This window comes from Oreochromis aureus, linkage group 16 (assembly GCF_013358895.1).
Source record: "Oreochromis aureus strain Israel breed Guangdong linkage group 16, ZZ_aureus, whole genome shotgun sequence".
NCBI classification, from domain to species: Eukaryota; Metazoa; Chordata; class Actinopteri; order Cichliformes; family Cichlidae; genus Oreochromis; species Oreochromis aureus.
This window is the reverse complement of record NC_052957.1, coordinates 2,846,820-2,869,957: the sequence shown is the minus strand read 5'-3', so window position 1 is coordinate 2,869,957 and position 23,138 is coordinate 2,846,820. Positions and strand designations below refer to the sequence as shown.

General features: G+C 42.3%; 1 protein-coding gene across 5 annotated transcripts in view; it reads right to left on the bottom strand.

Annotated features, from left to right (window-relative positions):
* Positions 1 to 382: 382 nt before the first annotated feature.
* The window catches only part of LOC116327826 (neuropilin-2-like), a 95,353-nt gene continuing 72,597 nt past the window's right edge, over positions 383 to 23,138 (bottom strand). For 3 of the 5 annotated variants that reach the window (XM_031749493.2, XM_039600085.1, XM_039600088.1), the window contains 7 exons: positions 22,785 to 22,859; positions 20,776 to 20,940; positions 15,436 to 15,704; positions 15,237 to 15,333; positions 13,584 to 13,616; positions 1,470 to 1,532; positions 383 to 738 (listed from right to left, as the gene is read on the bottom strand). In XM_031749493.2, coding sequence (XP_031605353.1) covers positions 413 to 738; positions 1,470 to 1,532; positions 13,584 to 13,616; positions 15,237 to 15,333; positions 15,436 to 15,704; positions 20,776 to 20,940; positions 22,785 to 22,859 — 1,028 coding nt within the window. In that variant the 3' untranslated portion in view covers positions 383 to 412. The other 2 variants (XM_039600087.1, XM_039600086.1) reach the window with 2 other exon arrangements.

Genomic DNA, 23,138 nt, shown 5'->3' with positions numbered 1-23,138 from the left:
CAGTGGCTCGTGGGTAATATTCAATGGTAGATCGATCATTAATACTCTTTTTTTCTTTCATTCCTTCATTCAATCACAGGCTTTTAGAATCGAGCAGGCTCTCTCCTGCAGGCAGAGGAGAAAATGAACTATAGGCGGGGGGAGACGGGGGTCACATGTTCCCCTAGTTTAGGCCTCGTAGCTTGTAGGGGAGATAAAGATCACAAGTTCCCACTGGCACATAGACAGTCGGGGAAACTCCGGGTTGACCCCGTTAGACATCAGAGCAAGGGGTAGCGGGGCATTAGGTAGGGGACACGGGGGTCGAGATTACAGATAGTGCTTCGTTTTCGTATTGTCTGAGAACAAGATGACTTTTGCGGGGGCTCGCGTCTTCCCCCACCATCACTCTCCAGAGTTCTCCTCTGTGTCCTCATGCCTCTGAGCAGCACCTCTGCTGGTTCATCTTAACTTTATGCTTGATCCCATCGTACAGCTCAAAGTTGTAGTTCTCCAGTGTCGTGGAGGAGCGCGAGGAGAGCCCGCTGTAGGAGCACGTGCAGTAGAGGAGGAATCCCGCACACACCGCTCCCAGCAGGACGCCTAACGAGCTCATCACGATGATGGTGAGGAGGATCGGGTCGAGCGTGTACAGCCAGGCGTTATCCTTGTCCTTCTCTGACACCAAGGTGACGGAGGGGGGGTCCATGTTGGAGGAGGGGGTGGAGAAGGAGGATGGCCACCCTGGGAACACATAGTCTGGAGAGAAAATAGGAAATCTTAGCAAGCTGATGTATTCAAGATCACAGTTGTTATTGATTAGCAACTTTGGAAAACGTAATGCAATTAATTACTCTAAAGGTACGATCTGGTGCATGTGGTGAGCGCTGAAGTGTGCACTCCTACTTAGTAAGGCAATCGGGCTAATCCGAATAATGAATGTGTACACACGAACGAGCCAATCCGCAATTACGTGCTGCATTTGGAGTGTTTTATGGAAGAACACACTGCAGACAAGCAGGAAAGCTGTAAACAGACAGTAAACAGACTTGTTTAGCGAGCTAAAAGCCGAGTACTCTCGTCTTGTTTCTGTCAAGGGGCTGAAAGAAACAAGGAGCAGTGGGCACACACACACATGTAATCTGTGATTGTTACAGACAGATGTTTTTCTCGGTGCCCAGAAGGAAGCTGTCTGTCTCACTTTGTCTGCCGTGGAACATGAAAGAGGAGGAGGACGAGGAAGAACGCACACCATATGCACACGCAGACATGCACTTTTGCCAGCTCGCTCACACTCGTCTCCTTTCTTTGCACACACAGCAGAGATTGTCTGTCACCGTTGCCACGGGCTCTTTTCTGGAGGAATCACAAGTGAGCGAGGAGCCATAGGCATGCCTGTCCTTAAAGAGCAATTTCACTTGTCTTTGGGTGAGACTTGTAAAACAGCCAGTATAGCCCGAGGCTGCGAGGAGAGAGGAGGATAACCTCACCTTCGTTGATGGGGGGCTTGTGGTTGAAAACAGGATCTTTTTCGAAATCTATTGGCCTGGGATCTGTTAAAGAGACAGAAAGAATAACAGTATTAATCTAAACCGTCTGGAGCTACTCGAGAGTCCCGCCGCGATAACGTCGCTCCGTGTCTGCGCTGCATTTGTAGATGGGTATCAAACAGCTCAAAGAGTTTAAACTTTCTGAAGAGATCAGGGAAGAAAGCTCCTCCAAACTGTTTTGTTCCGCGCTCGGTCTATCAGCGAAAAACAACATCCAGTCTTACTGAACTCTTCTCCCAGACTACCTGCGTAAAGCCAGCAACTTCCATTATGTGATAAGCATCAGTGCTCTTTTTTTATTTGCTTAGAAATGAAAAGAAAGTCAAGAGGAAAGACGCGAGTGGAGGCTGAACTTTAAAAAAACGAAGACACACAAAACAGTTTCATAGAAAAATATTACCTTTATTACCTTCACATTCACCACAATCTATTTTCTTTTTATTCCAAGACCGTGAAATTCAACAAGCTAAAATACCACTTTAAATGTTTGAGGCAGGCCAGAGTGCAAGGCTTTGGAGGTTTAGAGGGCTCAATTCTTCTTCAGTTTTATTCAAGGAAATTGACATTACAGTCCCCAGAAATAAATGGAGCAATATGTGAGCAGCTGATAATCATTTACTGCCGGGGCAGAGGAATCAAAAACACATTATGAAGTGAAACTGTAATAGATATTCAGAAGATAAAAGGTGAAAAACTAATTTAGAACATATGAAAAAAAGACACAGAGCTTCATTTCCTCAATTAGATAAAGTCGTTCGTCGGTGAGACAGTTTTGGCATCTTGCGATTACACCTTCAATAAACTGCATTTACAAACTTTGCATATTTTCTTCAAAGCTTACAGAGAGATGAATTCCTTTAAATGACACCTGCTGCACTATTCGCTCATGAATATTGTAGGACTGAGTTTAAATGAAAGACGTGGACGAAAACGGTTTTCTAAAAATTGATTTTCAAACCCAATTAGAGAACAAACTAAAGGAATTAACCAAATTTTAATTTCGTTTCAAATATTAAAATGACAAACAAATCCTATGCTAATTGAGTGTATTCAATTAAGTGAACAGTGGAGCGTTTCTAAATGTAGTTATTTGACTGACATCAATATTTAATGTCCTCAAAGTGCATGACATTGAAAGACAACCATCAAATCTTGACAGAGGCAGAGAAAGTGCACAAAAGCAATATAACAACAATGTGGCTTAGACCAGGGATGAAGAAGTTTACAGCCTCAAGGCTGATTTTATTCAGGCGGAGCGAGTGAACTAAATTCAGCTTCATCTGAGGCCGTGTTTCAAAATGATCAAGCCTCTCTGCTTCCAACAGATTTACAGAAGAAACATTTAATTGATTAAGAAATAAAAAACAAAGCTATACACTAAAGTAAGATAAAATCTCAACGTGTGGTTGTATCTAAATTTACAATCAAGCTGAAAGCATGAAAGGTTGCAAAACTAAAAAGTGATTAAAGAGAGCGTCGGCAGCAGACTTTAATGAATTAATACTCTCGTGTAATTAGATGTAGAAACAGTGCAGTTATTCGGAAGTTAATGAACCCGGTAGCCGTGCTGTAATTATGTTTTAAAGGTTCCTACTGAAATGCAAAAGACGACACGTCTGTAAATCTGCTGCCTGACTGCAGACCCTCCACGCTCTAAATTCTCCTTTTTCACTGCAAGCATTGACAAAACATTAAATCACTTAAAGAAAGATAAGAAGAAAAAATCAGGATAAAAACCAGAGGTTTGGACGCTCTTTGGATGACTGCTGAACGCTTTCTAATGATCCTGGCTGAAAGCCCTCGGGCGAGGATCCTGAGAAGAATCATCACATGGATCTGAAAGGAGATTAAAACTCCCCGTAGCCCCATTTTATCTCCCTTCTCCAATTAGTAAAGAGAAAAATAAAAAAGGATCTTTTTTATTCAGGAAGAGACAGGGATGGCTCTTTGGCACCATTCGCTGTTCCAGAGGGGCCCGAGGACCTCTTAGAGTGCTTGTACGATAATATTTCCACAGGAGGAGGAGGAAAGAGAGAAAAAATAGAGATGGCCTCAGGGCTAGAAATGCTTACCGCAGGGCTTTATGAATGCAATCAGCTCCATTATCTAATTAGAAATATTAAAAGGCTTCAAAGTAGTCTGTGATGGAGAAGGGAGAGGGAGGGAGGGAGGCTGATTTAAAAGGGCCGCATGAAAAGACGCCAGAAACTTGCAAAAAGTTTGATAGAGAGTGAGAGAGAGAGCGCAAGGGAAAAGTGCACGGGTAGCACAACATAAATACACCCGTATATCATTCCTCTATTTGAATCCAGCCCCACATTGATTGGGTTATGGCACAAGGCTGCTAGAATGAGTCATATAATGTGTAAATCATACGCGAGTCGATTGATATGGAAGGGAGAGGGGCTCGGCACACTGAAAATGGATATGCAAGCACAAAATAAGTAAAATACTTGTTGACTAAGGCACAAAACAGCATTTTATAAGATGCAGCATGATGAAATAAGTCAATATGGGGAATATCTGCGATGTGGAAAAAAATGCATGAAACAATGATTTAGATAACGGTGTTTTGAGAGCTTGCTGCAAATCTGGGTTCTTGGCTAATAGAGGTCTGCGGTGGTTAGATGGCGTTTGCTCGTCTGTGCGTGTGTGTGTGTGTGTGTGTGTGTGTGCAGTGCATATGTGAGGCTTCATCACGCTGTCTATTCTGCCAAAAGACTTCTTTCATCTGCTTTTGTGTTTGAAACAACCTGCCCTCCTCCGTCTATTCTCTCTCTCCTTCAATCCAAACCCCAACCTGCCTCCCTGTTAGCCTCCCTCTTAGAGTAAAAGAAAGATCTATCTTTAGAAAGTATAGAGAGCATTTTTTCTTTTACTTCTTTCATCTCCCTCCATCTCTGGGCACATTCTTTGGAGAAAAGGGGGCTCGCTTAATGGGCCCTTCTCCTCTGAGAGATTTTGCTCCCCTCCATTTCTGCTTCTCATTTTCTCTCCTGTGTTTTTCACTGGGAGGATTTGCAATGAAGGGAAGGAGTAGAACAGGAACAAGTGGGTTTTGATAAAAAGGCTCAGGGATTTGGGCATGAACAAAATGATGTAGGGGGGTAGAGATGCTGTGAAGTCCACTCTGATACATCGTCAACTTCACAATCTAGATAGATTTTTTCTGACATCATGTGAACATTCTTCATAAAACATGTTAATACTTTAGATTTGCTTTATTATGCGCTCCTATCTTATTCAAACTAGAAGCTTTAAAACAGCTTTCAAAGCTTTCAAAACACTAAATGACACCGAATAGTTTTTTTCATCTCAGTGTGCAGAATCAATATAATTTTTAGTCAGCAAGTATAAAAACAACCATTGTGTGACTAGTGTACACCAGCAACACAGAAAGGATAGAAAAAACATTACTCAACTTATGAAAAGATTCACAGTAAATGTAAGTAAATTAAGAAGAAAAGTGCTAATGTTCTCTACACTGCAAAAACATGAAACCGCTAATCAGAAATGCATCATGTTACACTTGCTGATTAAATATTCAATCAAACTTATAAAAGCAGTCCTGTTAAAATGCCAAGTAAGACCAAGATAAAACATTCAATTCATTTCAATGTTGTTTATATTCAAACAATAGTCACATCAAGGTCTTTATAGTCAAAAATAAAGACCTACAATAATACAGAGAAAACCCCAACAATCAGACATCCCCTATAACCAAGCACCTGGTGACAGTGGGAAGGAAAAACTCCCTTTACACAGGAAGAAACCACCAGCAGCACCAGGCTCGGGGATGGGCGGGGCCATCTGTCGTGACCGTTTGGGGGTGAGAGCTTTCAATTTAAAAACAAACTGAAAATGTTTCGGAGGGAATAAATAAATAAATAAATAATGAAATAATGTGGTTGCACGTCCTTTTGTAACAGGGGTTATGGTTGCATACAACCTCTGCATCCTTCACTTCTTCCATAAGCATGTGGGAAAATGTTCTACGGTCTGAACTCTGTGGCCACAGTCCAAAAACTGCCCATCACCAAAACAGACCCAGTGTGAAGCACGGTGGTGGCAGCATCATGGTTTGGAGCTGTTTTTCTTCAGCTGGCACTGGGGAACTTAAATAAATGGTAGTCAAGGTGCAGGAAATAAAGAACAGTCTAAAATACCAATCAACATTGGTGCGAAACCTTCAGGCATCTGCTAGAACGTTCTAGATCGATATGAATTTCACCAAGTCATCAAAAATATCGTCACCAGAAGAGTTGAACCCAAAGGAAACCTGTGGGGTGACCTGAGGAGGGCTGTGCACAGGCGATACCCTCACAACCTGACAGATTTGGAGAGGGTCAATAATGTTAATTTACGATGTGCCATGCTGACAGAATGCTACCCCCAAAAGACTAAATGCTGTGGGATGCAACCAGCTTACTTTAAATGTGAGATTTCCCTCCTTTTAAGGATTTTAGTTTGTTTTTCATGTGAACTGTACAGGATAAACTGTTGGTCACATTAAAGATGGAAAATGTTGGAAATTAATTATCTCGGTCTCAATAAAACCTGAAATTTTAACAGGTGTGTCGACTTTTTATATCCACTACACAGACCATCACTGCAGTGACAGATGCCGATTAGGGGTGTAACAGTTCAGAATTGCGATAGATCCACGGCCTCGTTCGTTAGACCTCAGCGATGCCGCGCTCTCATCTTGTTATTGATACGATATTGAGATCATGTAAAAGTTAAGTGCATCAACTCAGTGCAAGACTGTAAATACAGATGGACCCGGAGGATTACGTGACAGCCATGGCAGACAGACACAGGGATCTCCTGCTAACTGCAGGGTCACGTCTGGCACATTAGCCAAGCTTTGCTATAAAATCCACAGTTTACATGAGCGTCTGTTTACTGGAGCATTTTTGTGTTAGTATAAACAGCATGCGTTTGCAAATATGGGATGAATATTAGCAGCTGACAGATAGTTTTGGTAACTTGCATCCTGTAACGATGTGCTAAATAGACATGATTTTGTAGTGCTTATGATAGCTAGTCATGTGGAGCTGATAATACCTGGTTAAAAGCAGGTTAGTGTGGGGACAGCTGTTACCTACAGGAGAGGATTAGGCCCACTGAAGATGAAAAAGTGACGACCCAAAAATATTTTCTTCAGTGGCCCTAATCCTCCCGTCCAGTGATGTCCTGTGAAGGTAGGTAATCGTGTCAAAAACATGTTTCCTGCTTTTTCTCGTTAATTCAAAAGAAACATGAACTGTACCGTGGATCTGGAGAATCGTTACACCCCTAACAGAAAACACACAAATAAAAAGTTACAGTGTTGCTGCACTAGAATCAGTCTGCAGTCTTTAAGCAGATAAATGATTTTCCAAAAGGCTTCAGTTTGTAAAATGCTCTTTATCAAAGCACGTTTGGTCTCATTTATTGGACTGGATACCAGTGTTCGATGTGTTAGAAACAAAAAAAGCATTGGTAATTATGTGCAGAAAATAAAGACTTTAAGATTGTTGTATTTGCAGAGATTTAAGAAAAACAATATTCCACATTCAAATGATGCACGATAGTACTTCTTTTCTTTTTGTTTCATTCACCCAACCTAATGTGTGCAAGACATACACGGGTGTTTAGTTTGAACATTTACAGACAGGCATCAGAGTATCCATGAGATCCAGGCAACAAACTGTAGAGTAAAACTGCATCCATTCAGACTCTTACTGGACACCGAGGCACTACCTCATATCGGAGGTTATAGGTTTAAAGCACATTTTTTAAAAAGGCATATCCAGAATGTAATGAAAAACACACTCAAAGTAACATGTGAGACTTGAAAATCTCAGAAGTGTCCGTGCATATATTGGTGCGCGTGTTTCAGCTGATGTGATGCGACGTAAGCCGTCTCAGAGCTGCAGGGTGGATGTGCAGCTGTCTATCTGTCACAGCTGGACGGGCAACACTAATTCTTCCTTTCTTCCTGTTTTTTTGTTATTAATCTGTCTCTGTCACTATCTCAGTCTTGCAAACACACGTGGGCAAATAAAATTGGGCTTCATTCAGTCCCGGAGAAGCAGCCATCACTCTTAATGCTGCACACAAACACAGCGTGTCTTTTCTACCTGTGTGTAAATCCTTCCTCTGTCTGACGGGTATCTGGAGACAGGCAATGTCCAAGCTGCAGATCAGAGTGGGGCAGACAGACAGATCCTGCTCTGACATTTATTGAAGGTGGGGGATATGCTGTTACAACCCTGACATTGTACGCTGCATGTAAATGCAGTGTGTTGTCCAAGGGCTGTTATTCATACTACCTTTACTGTGATTTACTGTGGTCATAATCCAGCTCGCTTTCAGGGTTCAGGTGTAGAAGCCAGTATACGCTCGACATAAAAAAAAACCGCCCTACAGTGTCGTTATCAGGCCCTCTTCAGCCATCAGAAATACAACCGAAGCTCTGTCATCTGCTCTTCAGGGGTACAGTTTAATGTCAGGACTTCTTTCTACCAGTTTAGTGTACGCCGATCAGTTAATTAGATCAGTCATCAGCAACGTGCACTGGAGTGCCTCTGTGCAGATCCTCATCAGTGAAGAGTGGTGATTATGCTGAATACGGCTTCTTTTCGCACCCCTTGATCGCTTCATTTGAAAAACATACTATTAATTCAGATGGGCCTTTTCAACACTGGGAGTCGTAGCTGTCATCTTTCTCCAGTGATATGGTGAGCATGGGTTCCAGACTCGGCCCGGTGTTCGGGTTCAGGTTGTTTTGGTTAGGGCTATGGATCAGATTACAGCCTGGGTTTTGGCTCTGGTACCAGTTTTGGCGACCTTGCTGATATGGCAGTTGGTTGTTGCGGTACGTCACCGAATGATGATGACTACTGCTGGTCTTCTTGGTCGCCCAGTGGTACCGGTGGCAGCACAGTATCACCAGCACGGTTATACTGACCAGCACCAAGAGAGCACCGCCTCCCGCCAACACATAGTACCAGAAGGCAGGGACTGGCTGCACCACCACTGTGTCTACTGTGGGCTCCATTCCAGATATGGCACCCCCTGGAGGGCAGGAGGACACATTACTGGTTTGCTCAGTAGATGAGCAAGGCAGGCATGCAGACTGCATTAAAGAGTTCAGATTTAGAGATCTACGTTCACTTCACCCCTGTCAGAGTGAGTAAGCATGGCAGGTCTGTCAAGCTCTGAGCGTCTCCGCACAGTGAAGCAGTAAAACGGACACTTTTCTTTTAAACATTATAACTTCGAACTGCAACACTAACATGCTTGGCTAACTTTCCTATTAATAATAACGAGTTTTATTTAAGGCAAACACACTTTGTTCTGGTAATAAACCAGTAATAAACGTATGCTAATAGTCGTTTATGTTAGAAAAGGCTTAAATTCTCCTCATCTTAATTGATAATATTAACACTAAAATGACTGTTTAGTTGGACTCTAATTTGTGGTTTCATTCCTAATTCTACTTGGACAGAATTTTCCACCAGGATCCTGAAAAGGTTTCCAAATGTGGCTGAAATACCTGCTTTAAAAAAGATGGCAGCATTTGATATCTTCTTTATTTGCACGTCTTTCACATCTATAATTAAGGTGTGAAAATCCAGACTGTTTGTAAGGGGAAATTTAGCTTATTATATACATATTTAAAATGTGTTTTGCAGCACTTTAGAAGAATTAATTACAAAAACTGGAAGCATTCAAAGTCTTCTGAGGACTGAAGCAGAACATTTTTGCTTATTCAGCTTTAATTAGAGCTAATTTATTATAGCGCTTGCCTAAAATCATTGTAAACTTGGAGAGAACAAAGAGCTTGACAGACCTAACAACAGAAGCAGGGGTTATTTACTCTACAGGGCAGTGTGCTCAAACTCTCGTGCCTCGCTGCTATTTAAAGGTAAGAAAATAAATCAGGCAAAAACCACTTTAGCTTTAACATTTTGCTGTGTGTTAATATTTAAACAACCAATTAAAGGCTTCATTTCTTATAAATTACTTAACTTACTGTAACTCTTCTCTCTCTTTTTTTGATTTATGCAAACATCACAAGCATTAGCTGCACATTGACACGCAAAGGCCCATGCCATGCGTTCAGATTGGATCAGAGAATGCAAAGCCTTGATTATGCAGTGCCTGGGTGACTTGAACAAAGGGCGGGGAGTGTTAAGTGGGTGTATTTGCTAGGATGCGGCATTTTTATCGGGGCAAGATCAGACCGAAGTTGAGTGCAGAGAGAAAGAGATGGAGAGGGAGAGGGGGAAATTACAGGGGCAGAGAGGGGATAAGAAAGAAGGCATTATTGGAGGAAAGAATGGAGTGAAATAGAGAGGGGTGGTAGAAAGTGAGAGGAGAGAGGGTGCAAGGGTGGGGAAGAGAAGGCAGAGCGCTAATCCTGCCATGATATCTTTAATCCTGCATTAAAGGGTTTGTCTGAAAGTTCAATACTCTGTCAACTCACAGTGAAAGAAACCCGCTGAGAGAGAGGTTATAGAAGAGAGAGAGAGAGAAAGGAAAGGGGGAGAATAAAGGAAAGATGGTGCATGAGCAAGAAAGACAGAAAGGAAAAAAGAGGAAATAGAACTGAGGCGAGCGAGGACTAGATGGGATGAGAGAGAAGGAGAAAAAAGAGCTGAAATAAGAGATGGAGGAGAGTTGCAAAGCAGGATACAAAACCTCACAGAACCAGTAAGCTTAATTTGGTCTTTTTTTGAAGTTCAGACGCACTCTTTAAGGGTTTAAAATTGGCTGTGATTGTAAAGCTGCGCTGCACGGAGAGTCTTCCCACCGGTGGATTAACTGACAAATAATTTCCAGGGCTGAAAAAGTTGACCGTTACTTTGCTTTTTGAGGTAGCAAAGGGGAACCGCTGCTAAAGCTAAAACGTGTAGCTTTCAAGGGATGTTTGGTAACTAGAACTTCTGAATCACTTAATTAGCATCAAAGCCGGCCTCTCACTTCACACAAAAACCAGAGTAAGACCCTTTTCTCTGTGTATGAGTGTGTGTGCAATAACCAGCCTATAGCTTTCAAGAGACACTTTCAAATGTTTCTCCGAGTGTCATCTTAACATCAAACTTTTTCTAAATATATATTTTTATGTTGCGTTTTAATCCACTGGGAAGATTTTATAGTAAAAATCTTGCAGTCTGTCTGGACTATAATGTGTAATGAAGCCCTACGAAATTAAATATGAGTGCTGCCAAATCAGCATCTGACCAAATGCAATTTGTCACCATCGCCCCTTCTGTTCCTGAGTTATGGTTGCCGTGTAATGACCACAAAAGTGTTTTTGCACAACAGTATGATGTCACAGTGAAGCTGACCTTTGTCCTTTTGGATATAAAGTATCGCCGCTTTGTCATTTTATCCCATTAGACCTTTGTGTGAAATTTTGTAATAATTAGCATGTGACCTCTGAAGTCATGGCCAAAAGCTTGGTTTGTAAGGTGATCTTGACCTTTGACCACCAACATATAATCAGTTAACCTTTGAGTTCAAGACACAAATTTGAGGTATCAAATCACCGGACTGGCACAGATGGACAACCTGACAGCGCCTTGCACCGCGGCGTCGCCTGCACGGAGCCAACTGAGGCGTTTCACTGTGGCTCAGTTTGTGTCTAGGAAAATTGCTGGTTGCTTATGCAGCACCCACTTGATTGCACAGGTCACCTGGCAGGGGGCAACCAATCAAACAATCACTGACTGTCACTACGATGACTTGTAGCGACTGCAGTCACAAGTTTGCTGATATTTGCTGTCTTATTTATGAATGCAGACAGATTGCCAACACATTGCAATCTGAGTCAGCCTCCACTGATGAGCACAACTTGTCTGCAATATGTGTCTTTGCATTAGGGACTCGACTCAGCTGGCTGCCATCTGGTTATATTTGACTTGTGTATCTTTTTAAAAGGTTGCTGATGCCGTCCTGCAGCAACTACGTCACTGTGCATGGAGGAATTTCTGTTTTTCTCAGTTTCTTTCTGGATGCTGTATATGTAAACAACAACAGCTTATGTCGTCACAGGTGATCACTGTGATCATCTGTATTATCACAAACAGATTTAATGTGAATGCCGACTCAGTCTTATTATCGTTTTTTTCACCATCTTCATGCACTAAAGTTTCTTTGAAGATGGCATCTGACTGCCGGTGGTCTCACAGCTGGTAACAATTTCAAAGGTAACAAGACTGTAAGTTCATATAGTAACAGTTTCCTGGTTTCCTGTTTTCTTTAGTGTGGAGTTAAAATCAATTTAGAAATTCCGATTAAGCCTTCGTCACTCAAAATCTGGTTTCTGCCTCCTTTTAACACAAGCTTTCCATGAGAGCATGAATATTTCTCACGGTCGACTTTAAAACTGTCAAAAACAACTACGCTTTGTTTGTGTCACATCGAGACACTAGGAAGAATAAACGACACCTGAGGTGTAACTTTATCTGCTCACCCAGAGAGAAACCCTAAAGGGGCTGAGATCACTTCTTAGAAGGAGAAATTTAATCCGTCTTTCTGGGGGTCAGGATCAAGAAACATGGTGTTTGTCAGAACCAGCAGCGTTGTCATGCTGGGAGTCACATGACAGTTTAAGATAAAGCGAGGATTAGGTCAAATACTCGGTATGAGTCAGGTGATGTGAGTTTTCTGAATTTGTCTCCTGGGTTTCACTGGTGCGTGTATGGCTTTGGGTTTTCATTCAGCTGAATGTGCCGGACAACAAGAAGTGCTTCTCAGAGTTCACACTATGAACACACACACACACACACACACACACACACACACACACACACACACACACACACACACACACACAAACAAACAAACAGAAATATTTGAGGAAACTAGCCAAATGAAAGCAGAGTTCTCCGGGTTAAGCCTCAGCCTTCCATGAACCAAATCACCAGAAAGTCTTTATATACTCCAAGTGGTCAAATTTTTTTAGCACTTGGTAGAATTTGAAGTCCAGTTTCTATATGCAAGTCTTCAAAGAGACCAGTATGTGTATTTTGTGGGCGTCTAAACAAAAGCACAAACAGCCCGTGGTTTAGGTCCCAACCCAGACTTTGAAAACAAGAGATCCAGTAGCACAATCACTCTAAGACTTTTTATCTTTTTTCAGACTGGCCTATTTCTGGATGAATGAGAGGGGAAAAAAGCAAAGTTGGGTATGATCTGCTCTGCATTTCATGTAAGTGGGATCGGGGACCAGAGGAGAGGGGACGGCAGAGAGAAGAAAGTGAAGGACATAATGAAAAAGGAAAGACAAAATGAGGCGTAGATGAGTGTGGACCAGGAGCAGCTGGATGTGCAGGGAAAGAGGACGCTTAGCTGTTGACAGTGAATCAGGATAAAGGAAAATATGATGGGAAAGACTGATTATAAAGACAAATATGGATGGACTGATAAATAGCTCTGTAATTTCACTGACACCAAAGAAACAGACCAGAAGAAGCGATTCAACCCCGACCCTGTGATTTAACCTTTAACCCTACATCATCTGATAAATCGTTTATGGTGATGAAACACAACATGAAAACAACCTGAGTAAGAATTAAAAACTGTAACACATTTGGTTCAGTGCACTGCTCACATTACAAACACCCTCTGTTACAGCTGCACATTGTCAAGTGTTACTGTTGCAGTACGTATTCATGTGCATGTTTGTTTATGTGAAGGCAAAAAATCTATTTTTACACAAAAAAACTAGAAAATCGAGTGTTTCAGCCCAGCATGCAAGGAGTCATGCTGGAAAAATGCAGTGGATCCGTCCTCCATGTGCAAACTTGTCCCCTCACAAGCCCACTCCACTCTGGTTTTGTACATGTGCTACTAAAAGAAGTACTGCATGTGTGCAGTGATGCACAGTAATACCTCAAACTTTAGCCCCTACCTAGTTAACAGTGTGTGCTGTGGAAGCCTGTATGGTAATAAGGCACTAACAGGGTTTGCAGTGCTGCGAGCTGAGCTAAGCAACAAGCAGGAAGCACAGACATCTTTTGGCACAGGAAGTACAAATGCACGTGAAGTAGAACTTACTTTTCAGGCCAGGAAGTAAAGCATGCAAAGGCTCTGGAAAAGAAAGGAAAACAAATGTTAGTGAAGGTAAGTTAGATGATGAGCAAGAGTAAATGTGAAAGGATATGTGCCGCCCATTAAACCTGGCGTTGGAAGCTTCCTTCACAATATGAAATACAATAAAATAACAATAGATGTCCTCAGCTTATATTATATATGATTACATTTATACGGTGCTGATAGTTTTAATGACTGTCAACACAAATGTTTTTTAATAGAGTTGCAAAATTGCACCGCAGTCCTGGTTAAGGCGTTTGTAACTCAATAAAGCTTTGTCGAGTTCAGAGGTAGTTTAGGACTCCAAAGGCCCATATATCCTTCAGGATGACAGTTATTTTTACAAAATGGAAAGAAAATAAAGAGAGCCAGACAAGAGGGAGGGAAGAGGGAAAGTGGCTCTTGTTATGTCTGTCATTTTTCACCTTCTCTTTGCTTTATCATTCTCCCTCTTTCTCCGATTGCTCTTTTTTTAAAAGTTTTTTTTCTACAGCGTTTTCATCCTCTTTCTTTCCTTTGGGATTTTAACGGCAGAAGAAAAAGACAGACGGAAAACAGGGTGAAAAGGGTGAGGGGCAGAGTGACGAGAAGGGAAATTGAGGAATGAAGAGGAAGGGTGGAGGTAAGTTAAGGGGTCGTGGGAAGACGGACTGAATTTTACTGCTGTTTATTATTTGCTGGAGGACGTGACATCTTTTATGGAAGTGAGAAAGAGTGACAGAACGGAAAAAGAAGGGAAAACTAGTTACAGCACAGATAAAGAAGCAGTAGTGTGAAAATAAAATGATGGAAAGCCCAAGTGACTTGACTCTAGCGTCTTTGACTCACAGAAACTTTTGACTTAAAGGTGTACTAATGTACTACAGTACTAAAGGCAAATATATTCTGACTGGTCCTAAACTCAAGCTTGAAAAATCCCCATAATACAACTCATTTCTGCCTTTAAATCTGTGCTTTTTATAATAAAAACAAAGTTGTTTCTGAACCAAGGCTCACATACATTTTTGTGAAATCAGGAAATATGAAGGACTTCAAACTTAACCCAGCGTGTCGAGTGCATGGAAATTTGCCCTTTTTTCTCTGCAAAGCAAATTGTTACAAGTGAGCCGACAGCAGTCGCTGATAGCAGCCTCATTGGTTAACTACTGTCTCTCTGCTCCACAGTAGAGAGTCTCTCCAGTAATCAAGCACAAGCACGCACGTTATTTTCAGTGCTCGACTGCAGAGACTGAATGGAAGATAATGCTGGAGATGGATAAAGTGAGAGCAAATGAAGAAACGGCAGGATGGGGTGGTACAGGGAAAGACTGAAGGAGATAGTGGGAGATATAATAAAAGATAGTGAAGGATCCATGCCCAAAGGGCAGTTGTGACCTACTTTCTTTTTTTGCGCTTCACTTTTTTGATGTGTGTGTGTGTGTGTGTGTGTGTGTGTGTGTGTGTGTGTGTGTGTGTGTAAACGAGAAATATTATGATTTTTTCTCCCCCATCACTCTCGCTCTCTGGCGAAAACACAGAATAAATGTTCCGGTGTGAAGCAGGGAGAGAGTGATAGCTGACAGATGGAAACACTGACCAGCATTTTAATGAAGGTGCCAACAGGTGAATGGGACTTACGTGCACACTGCTCCAGGTCAGCGCTGCTGCTCATGTGGATGTTGTCTATTCTGATGTGTCCTCTTGTCGGGTGTTCAAAAAACCCCTCAAACACCACCTACACCAGAGAAGGTGACATACGGGTGATTACAGCTCAGCTTATGTGTTAGCTCCTTAATTCAGGGATTCACAAACATGCTAACACTCAGCAGTCACCAACCTGATATTCTCTGGGGCTTCGAGGCAGGATGGTGCGCCCCTCTTTCCAGTGACTGCCCTGGTCACCTTTTAATGCCCATAACAGGGTCTCTCCCTGGTCGCTGTCCCTCAGCAGGACCCTCAGGCTGCCCTGTGCCTCTCCCTGGAGCTGGTAGTAGAACTGGAGGCAGAGCGGGCCTTGCTCTGGCCCCACTTCGGGGCTCAGCAGCCGGGCTTTCTTGCGCAGGGTGTGGCTTCCGGCATCGAGGTGAAGGTAGTTCCCTGAAAAATCTGAAAGAGGCCAAAAAGTTGTGCTGGTTATGATACCGATGTAAACTCAGTAATTCATTTCACACTAATGGGTTGTAATAAAAGATAAATTAGCAGCCTTTAAACTGACACATCATTACTCTTCTTTGCACGAGGAAGTAAACATGACACCACACGTATGGCTTTCTGCGTGCTATTTGCATTTTATTCATTAACTGGATCCCAGTTTAATGTATTTTATGATTTGTGACGGTGCTGTGTAGTAATGCAGCAGGATGTGGTTGTTTACAGTTTAAGGCATTACTGCCATCATTCTGTGGTATGGGGCTTAACTGCAAATGAGACTGCCATTTCATCATGGCTGCTAATGGCTATGGATACAAATGAACACACACACATGCACACAGCTCTAGACTAAACAGCCCTAATCATTCTGAATGCTGACACCTCATTCTGCTGCTCTCCATGTTTTTGCTACACTTAGTCAGCACAGCCATCATACCGACGCCGTCACAATGCCTGTGCACGTGCGGTGTGTATCTGCGTGTGACTGCTTCCTCTACACACATTCACTCACTCAGGGTTTCTTTTTCAAATTCACCTTCTTTCTCTGCACTCGACCCAAAGACGGGATAGAAAGATGAGGAGAAAGCAAAGAGGCTGAAGGGAAGAGAGAATAAGAAAATAACAAAGAGTGAGAGAAAAAAGGCTGCGCTATAGTGTTTTCCTCCCATTCTGAACACAAGCATAATCATTAGCTTGCTGCTGTGTTTGGCTGTTTGTCTACTATGGCTGGAGAGTAAAAGCTTCGGTGGAGCTGCAAATAGCCTTTTTATCGACAGCCCGACACTGTGTGTGACACTTCTCGAGGAGAGATGGAGAAGAAAAAAGGGTAAAAAACACTAAAATAATATCTATCCATCCATCTATTCATCCATCCATCCGTCTATTTATCCATCCATCCATCCGTCTATCTATTCATCCATCCATCCGTCTATCTATTCATCCATCCATCTATCTATCATCAATATATCTATCCATCCATCCATTCATCTATCCATCCATCCATGTATTCATCCATCCATCCATCTGTCTATTCATCTGTCCATCTGTCTATCTATCCATCCATCCATCCATCCCTCCATCCATCCATCTGTCCATCTGTCTATCTATTCATCCATCCATCCATCCATCCATCCATCCCTCCATCCATCCATCTGTCCATCTGTCTATCCATTCATCCATCCATCCATCCATCCATCCATCCATCCATCCATCGTCTATCTATTCATCCATCCATCCCTCCATCCATCCATCCATCCATCCATCCATCCATCCATCCATCCATCCCTCCATCCATCCATCTGTCCATCTGTCTATCCATTCATCCATCCATCCATCCATCCATCTGTCTATCTATTCATCCATCCATCCCTTCATCCATCCATCCATCCATCCATCCATCCATCTATCCATCCATCCATCCGTCTATCCATCTATGCATCTATCTATCATCAATATATCTATCCATCCATCTATTTATCCATCCATCCATCCATCCATCCGTGTATTCGTCCATCCATCCATCCATCTATTCATCCATCCATCCCTCCCTCCATCCATCTGTCCATCTGTCTATCTATTCATTCATCCATCCATCCCTTCATCCATCCATCTATCCATCCATCCATCCATCCGTCTATCCATCCATCCACCCATTCATCCATCCATCCATCTTCAGCTAGGACAGAAAGAAAAACATTCGCCGTTCATCATAATGAATAATGGATTTGGGTTGAGGTAACTCAGCTCCTCACTTGGAGGCAATGGAAAAAAGGACCTAAATTACCGTTGCTCATTAAGTACAGTTAGAGAAAAGTTGCAGTGTTTTTCTGTCGTTCTGCGTTTGATCTTGGCGAATGTACAAAGGGAGGGAATTAATTAACAACTCTCCATGGGAGGGATAGACAGGGATGTAGAATTGGCTCTGAGGGAGGGAGGGAAGTGTGTGTGTGTGTGTGTGTGTGTGTGTGTGTGTGTGTGTGTGTGTGTGTGTGTGTGTGTGTGTGTGTGTGTGTGTGTGTGTGTTTACAAGAGTGCTGGTTCACTTTTAGGTATCTTTGTTTATATCTGTGTGTGAGTCTTTGTGCTCCTGTGTGCACGAGTTCTTGTGGTGGTGTTTCTTCATGTGCCATCCTCACACTTGTACAATAGGCCTGTACGTGTGTGATTAGGTTTCACGTGACACAGACAGGTGATCAATATTTTTCCCATCACATTTAAACATCAAGAGGATTGGATGCAGTGCTATGAAGAGAACGAAAGCGAGACAGCGCTGTCAGTTATCTCTTTTTGTCTCCTTTCAGCCCTCCTTATCAATAACTGTTCCATCTCCAACAACAACTTCTCTTTCGACGAAAATCTCCAGGGTGAAGAATTTCAGTCGTGTCATATCTGAGATCAAAAGAATAACTTATGAGCTCTGTTCGGGTTGGATTTTCCTCTCTTAAAAAACCTAAAAGGGCTCTTAATGACAAGGGCTGGGGATTTGATTTGCATATCGAGACAGCTTCCAGACAGGGTGCCACGCTAATGTTGCTGTAGAACAAGACTTAATGTCATGTTGCTGTCAAACATGGAGACAGGGACGCTGCTAAGTCAATTACATACACTCACAGGCGCACACCCATAAGGGTGCATACATTTACGTGCGCACATTCACGAGATGCTAGTGAGCTGTAGAGTTTTGCCTTATGTCACGGCCCTGTCTGTTTATAAAGCTGCTGCTCGTTCAACCATAAACTGGATGGTTTCAGCAGATACAAAGAAAACGTTGGTGGATGGCAAGGTCATATATATATGTGTGTGTGGGGGGGGGAACACACCCTTATGCCTTGGGTGTTTAATATACAGACAGTTCCACCTTGAGTTGTGGGTGTAAGTGTGTGTGGAGCCCCGGGGAGAGCTGAAGAGCTAAGGCAGCACTTCTGTCAAAGCCATCATCTGACTTATCTGACCGCTCTGGGTGTGCAGGTACAGTAAGTGTGTGTGTGATTGATAAAACAGTCCTCCTGCTCTCTGTTAGAGATGGACAGAAAAATGCAAGTACCACTGAGGGAAACAGAGGTGAAGCCAGTGAGAATATATGATATATCAGTATGAATCAACCGCAAAAGGAAATGAATGACTTGTATTAAAAGAATAATTCAGCTGTATGTTGAAGAAGAAAACACGAGATAACAAGGATTGAGAACAAAAAGACATTTGTAAGGAAAGATTAAAGGAAAAGAAGTCAGAAAAAGAAGAAACATGAAGCCTGAAGTCAGATAATTACAGCATTCAAAGACGCTTCAAGCACAAAATAAAAAAGATAAGCGAAGAAGAATTGTCGTGGATTAGATCTGAAAACGAGAAAAAACAGAAAAGACCCGACAAACAGGATGAGAAAGTAAGAAACTAGGGTAAGGAAAGTGAAACTGTTAAACCTAACGTTTTTTTTAAAAACTCCAATTAAGACGTCGTGCACTCTTTTTACAGATAAGAGTGAAATCCTTGCATCACGGTTGCTGTCAGTGGTTCCTCCCAGCACTGGGATGCATCATATTCCACCACAGGACGACCGCTTTGCTCTTAATTAGCTCAAGAAGTCTTTGTGCTGAGGAAGGTCAGACATTTCAGCGTGACGATGCTTTCTTTTATGTCTTTAAAAAAACAGAAATATTGTGAAATGAGAAATGCCCAGATAATAAGTAATGTTTTTCTGCTGGACCCATGGAGTTTTCAGAAAGTTTGAGTGTTTAATTAGAGGAGGAGGCCCACCCATAAATCCTTTTAATGGGTTCTGTGGAGATTTCAGAAGATGGAAGGTCTGCTTGGTGAATTTCTACAGTGTGTTTGAGAAAGCTAGCAGAGCTGTAACTATTAATTACTTGTAAGCAGTTTTATTTTGAAAATCTCAAGATCAGATTTCTTTGCGTGAAGATTGTTAAGTAATCACAGATATATGACATTATTACAATAACTGTACAGAACACAGAAGGCATCAGTGACAACACACAGGTGGGTTGCAAAGTGGCTTGCAGAGGAGCATGGGTATGTAGGCTGAGGCCTCAGTCACACAGGCCTAAAGGTGTGTGACTCGATCAGTTGGCGAGTGGTTTCTGGGTGAAATTAGTCGTAAAGAGGGCGCTCCACCAAAAAACTGACTGCAACTTGTTTGGTTGCTGGGAGACTGCTGTGGTTGCCTGTAGCTTTCATGGAAGACGTGTAAGCTCAATGCTAACCTCGCATGTTTTTAAAGGGAAACTCACAGGGAGCACTTTTAGGTTTTTAAACTGTTTTATTTCTTTGAACCTCTTGATATACTTATTGATCTGTGTGGGCATGTGTGTACATGGGGTATATCTTATTTTTTTAGGTTTGAATTTGGATTTTGGTAGCGCCTAGTGAGTAGTTGGCGAATATTTGCAGACCAATTGGCATCTTCTATGCACACTCTGATCGGCCGATCTCGTACCAACCAAAACAACTTCCTGCAATCACTTTCCAACTGGATGAGGAATCTCGGTTTTTCCCTTATCAACCGGTGGCTCCAGCCAGTCTCCACACCTGTGTGACTGGGGCTTAAAGCAGCTTTAATATTGATGTGCTTTGTAGCCTATTTAAGCTAACATAATGCTCAGGTTAACCCGACCAGATTCAAGATTTATTCAAAATTCTGTCTAAAAATGAGCATTTGTTCTGTGATTTAGACATTTGTGTGTCTGCAGAACCAAATGTCCTCTACAGATTGAGCCTCTTAGTTTAGAGGAAAGCATTATGGGTTGTTTGTAGCTCAATGGGCTAGCAAGGTTATTCTCACATAATGTGCAATCTGCTTTGTCTCACTGAGGAAATGTCAGAATTTTTTTTTTGTGGCAAAAGACAAAATCATTTGTCAAGCAGTCAAGAAATACTGTGAGAGGACATCGCGGTGAGAAACTTGAAGAGACGGGCTCATGTTAGAATTAAAGCAACACAGTTCATCAAATTGAATTATTCTAAAAATCACACATTTTATCCCCTTCAGTCTCCAAAGTACGTGTGTACTCACTTTCTGATCCCAGTGCCAGGTCCTGCCTTGTTCCATGAGCGCCATGCCCAGTGGAGCTGCTGCTGGCTGTGTGCAGGGTCCAGCTCACACCTGACTGGGGATCAGCCGACCACCCGCACAGGCTCTGCTCAAAGCCACACACGGCCGACAGGGACGGAGTGGTGGCTGTGAATCAAGAAAGAAAAACAGATTACAAATAAAGGTGTTTAAAAGTGTCTGTTTGGGCTAAAATACTGCTGATTACCACCCGAGAGCTTCTTCTGAGTGCTTTTAGTATTGTGTTGGATTTAAACAAATTCTTTTTTTCTCAGTTTTCTTGTGTGAGACTCGGTCCTATAATGGCAGGGTCTTTATTTTGATAGTGCCGTGAGAGACATTCGCATTGTGTTGAGATGTTTTGCAATAGCGCTCAATGCAATATGACATCTTGAAAATCATACTGAATACAAATATTAGAGTAAAGGAGAATAAAAGCCAGACTGAAAGAAAGAGTAATTGCAGCAGACTGCGGAGATAACAGAAACCAAACACAGACAGAAAATGGACAGAAAGAAAGCAGCGAAGCAAAGGGTGAATGATACAAAACTCAAGGGGTGACATGAAAGTAAGAAGATGAGCACAAATGAGAAGGAAAATGTTAAAATGATGCTGTAATTAGACCCCAATAAGCTGCTACCTTCAGTTGTGCTGAAACAAAAAAGCAAAGGCACTTCCTTAAACTACATCACAATACGCTCTGCATAAACTCCAGTGAGGCAGTCGGTGACCTATAGCTGTGAAATCATATTCCCAATATGTGAGCCTGTGTTTGTATGAAGATCCTCTGGCTGTGCGAGCTTATTTTCACTCAAACGGAGCTTCCTGTGGGACTATTGAATCTAACAGACTTCAAAGCCCAGAGGCCCCACGGTGCACACTGACATCATGAGTTTGACCTTAAGAGCTCGAGTGTGCACAAGTGTGTGTGTTTGCGGATGAGAGACGAGCAGAAATAAATGCATGCATGGATGCAAGAAATCTGCATATGTGAGAGCGCAGATAGCATGCACTTGAATGAAGAGAGCTTGAGTGTGTGTGTGTGTTACAACAAAATGTGAAATAGTCATGAAAAATAACCGGTTGGTTTGCATATGTTGATTTGAAATGGGACGGGCTTTTTTCCTGACAGTCAGCAGAACTTTGAAACTGACGTATTTCAGCAGGAACTATAGTTAGCGTGCGCGGCACATAGTCTGTCCAGACAAAGTGGGGACACGTCACCCCGGCAACCAAGAAAACAGAGCTGAAAAGAAGTGGCGACCGCTGCATTTTAAGTCACAGCGTGGTCTTTTTATAAACCGAGCTGTTTCGTGTGGATACATCTTCTCAATTTGCTTTTAATGATACATTATGAATGTCTTTTAAAATAACAACAAAAACAAAATATAATAAGTGGAACAGTACGCTACTGCGGTGAGCATGGTCCCCTCACGCCGACTGGAGTCTGTGTGGAGCTCTGTGTGTTCTCCGTGTACCTGCCTGGGTTATCTGAAGGTCCTTCAGCTTCCTCCCACAGTCCAAAGAGATGCGTGACAAATTAACTGACGACTTTAAACTGCCCATACGTGTGAATATAAACGTCTCTCTGTTTCTGTATTAGCCCAGCAACAGAGCCTCTACATCTCACCCTATGACTCCACCCACCCTGCGACCCTGATGTGATGTGAACTCGGTCACACCACCAACGCCTCCAACGTGGATTTGTCATGCTTTATATGTGAAAAACATCAACTTTGTGTGCATGGCACAAATGAGTGGATGTGACACCAGACAGATGAAAACACACTTTTAAGAAAATAAGAGGTGAGAAATTCAAGTCGAGGAGGCGAAAAAGGTGAAAATTTGTGTCCAGAAACACAAACCAATAGATCAGAGGTTGTGACTGTTTCACAAACTGTGTGTGTGTGTGTGTGTGTGTGTGTGTGTGTGTGTGTGTGTGTGTGTGTGTGTGTGTGTGTGTGTGTGTTTACCAGATCTCATCACAGAGGTCGTCTGTTCCACTCTGGGTGTGGTGGGGGTCACAATGTCAGGTACAGTGGTGGTTTCTATCAACACAAAAAATAAACACAATTACCATTATATAAACAATCATATATATATATATACATACACATACACACATATATATACATATACACATACAAAAGGAGGGGGAGAGGAAGGAGGGGGAAGGGGAGGGAGAGGGAGGGAGGGAAGGGAAAAAAAAAAAAAAGCATGTATTTAGTGCATGTGTTTTTCTAAAACATATGGGTTGTACAGCACTTGTTTCCTGAACTGAACAGCCAGGTTGTGTTTTTTATTTTTTATTTTCGCAGGGTATTTGT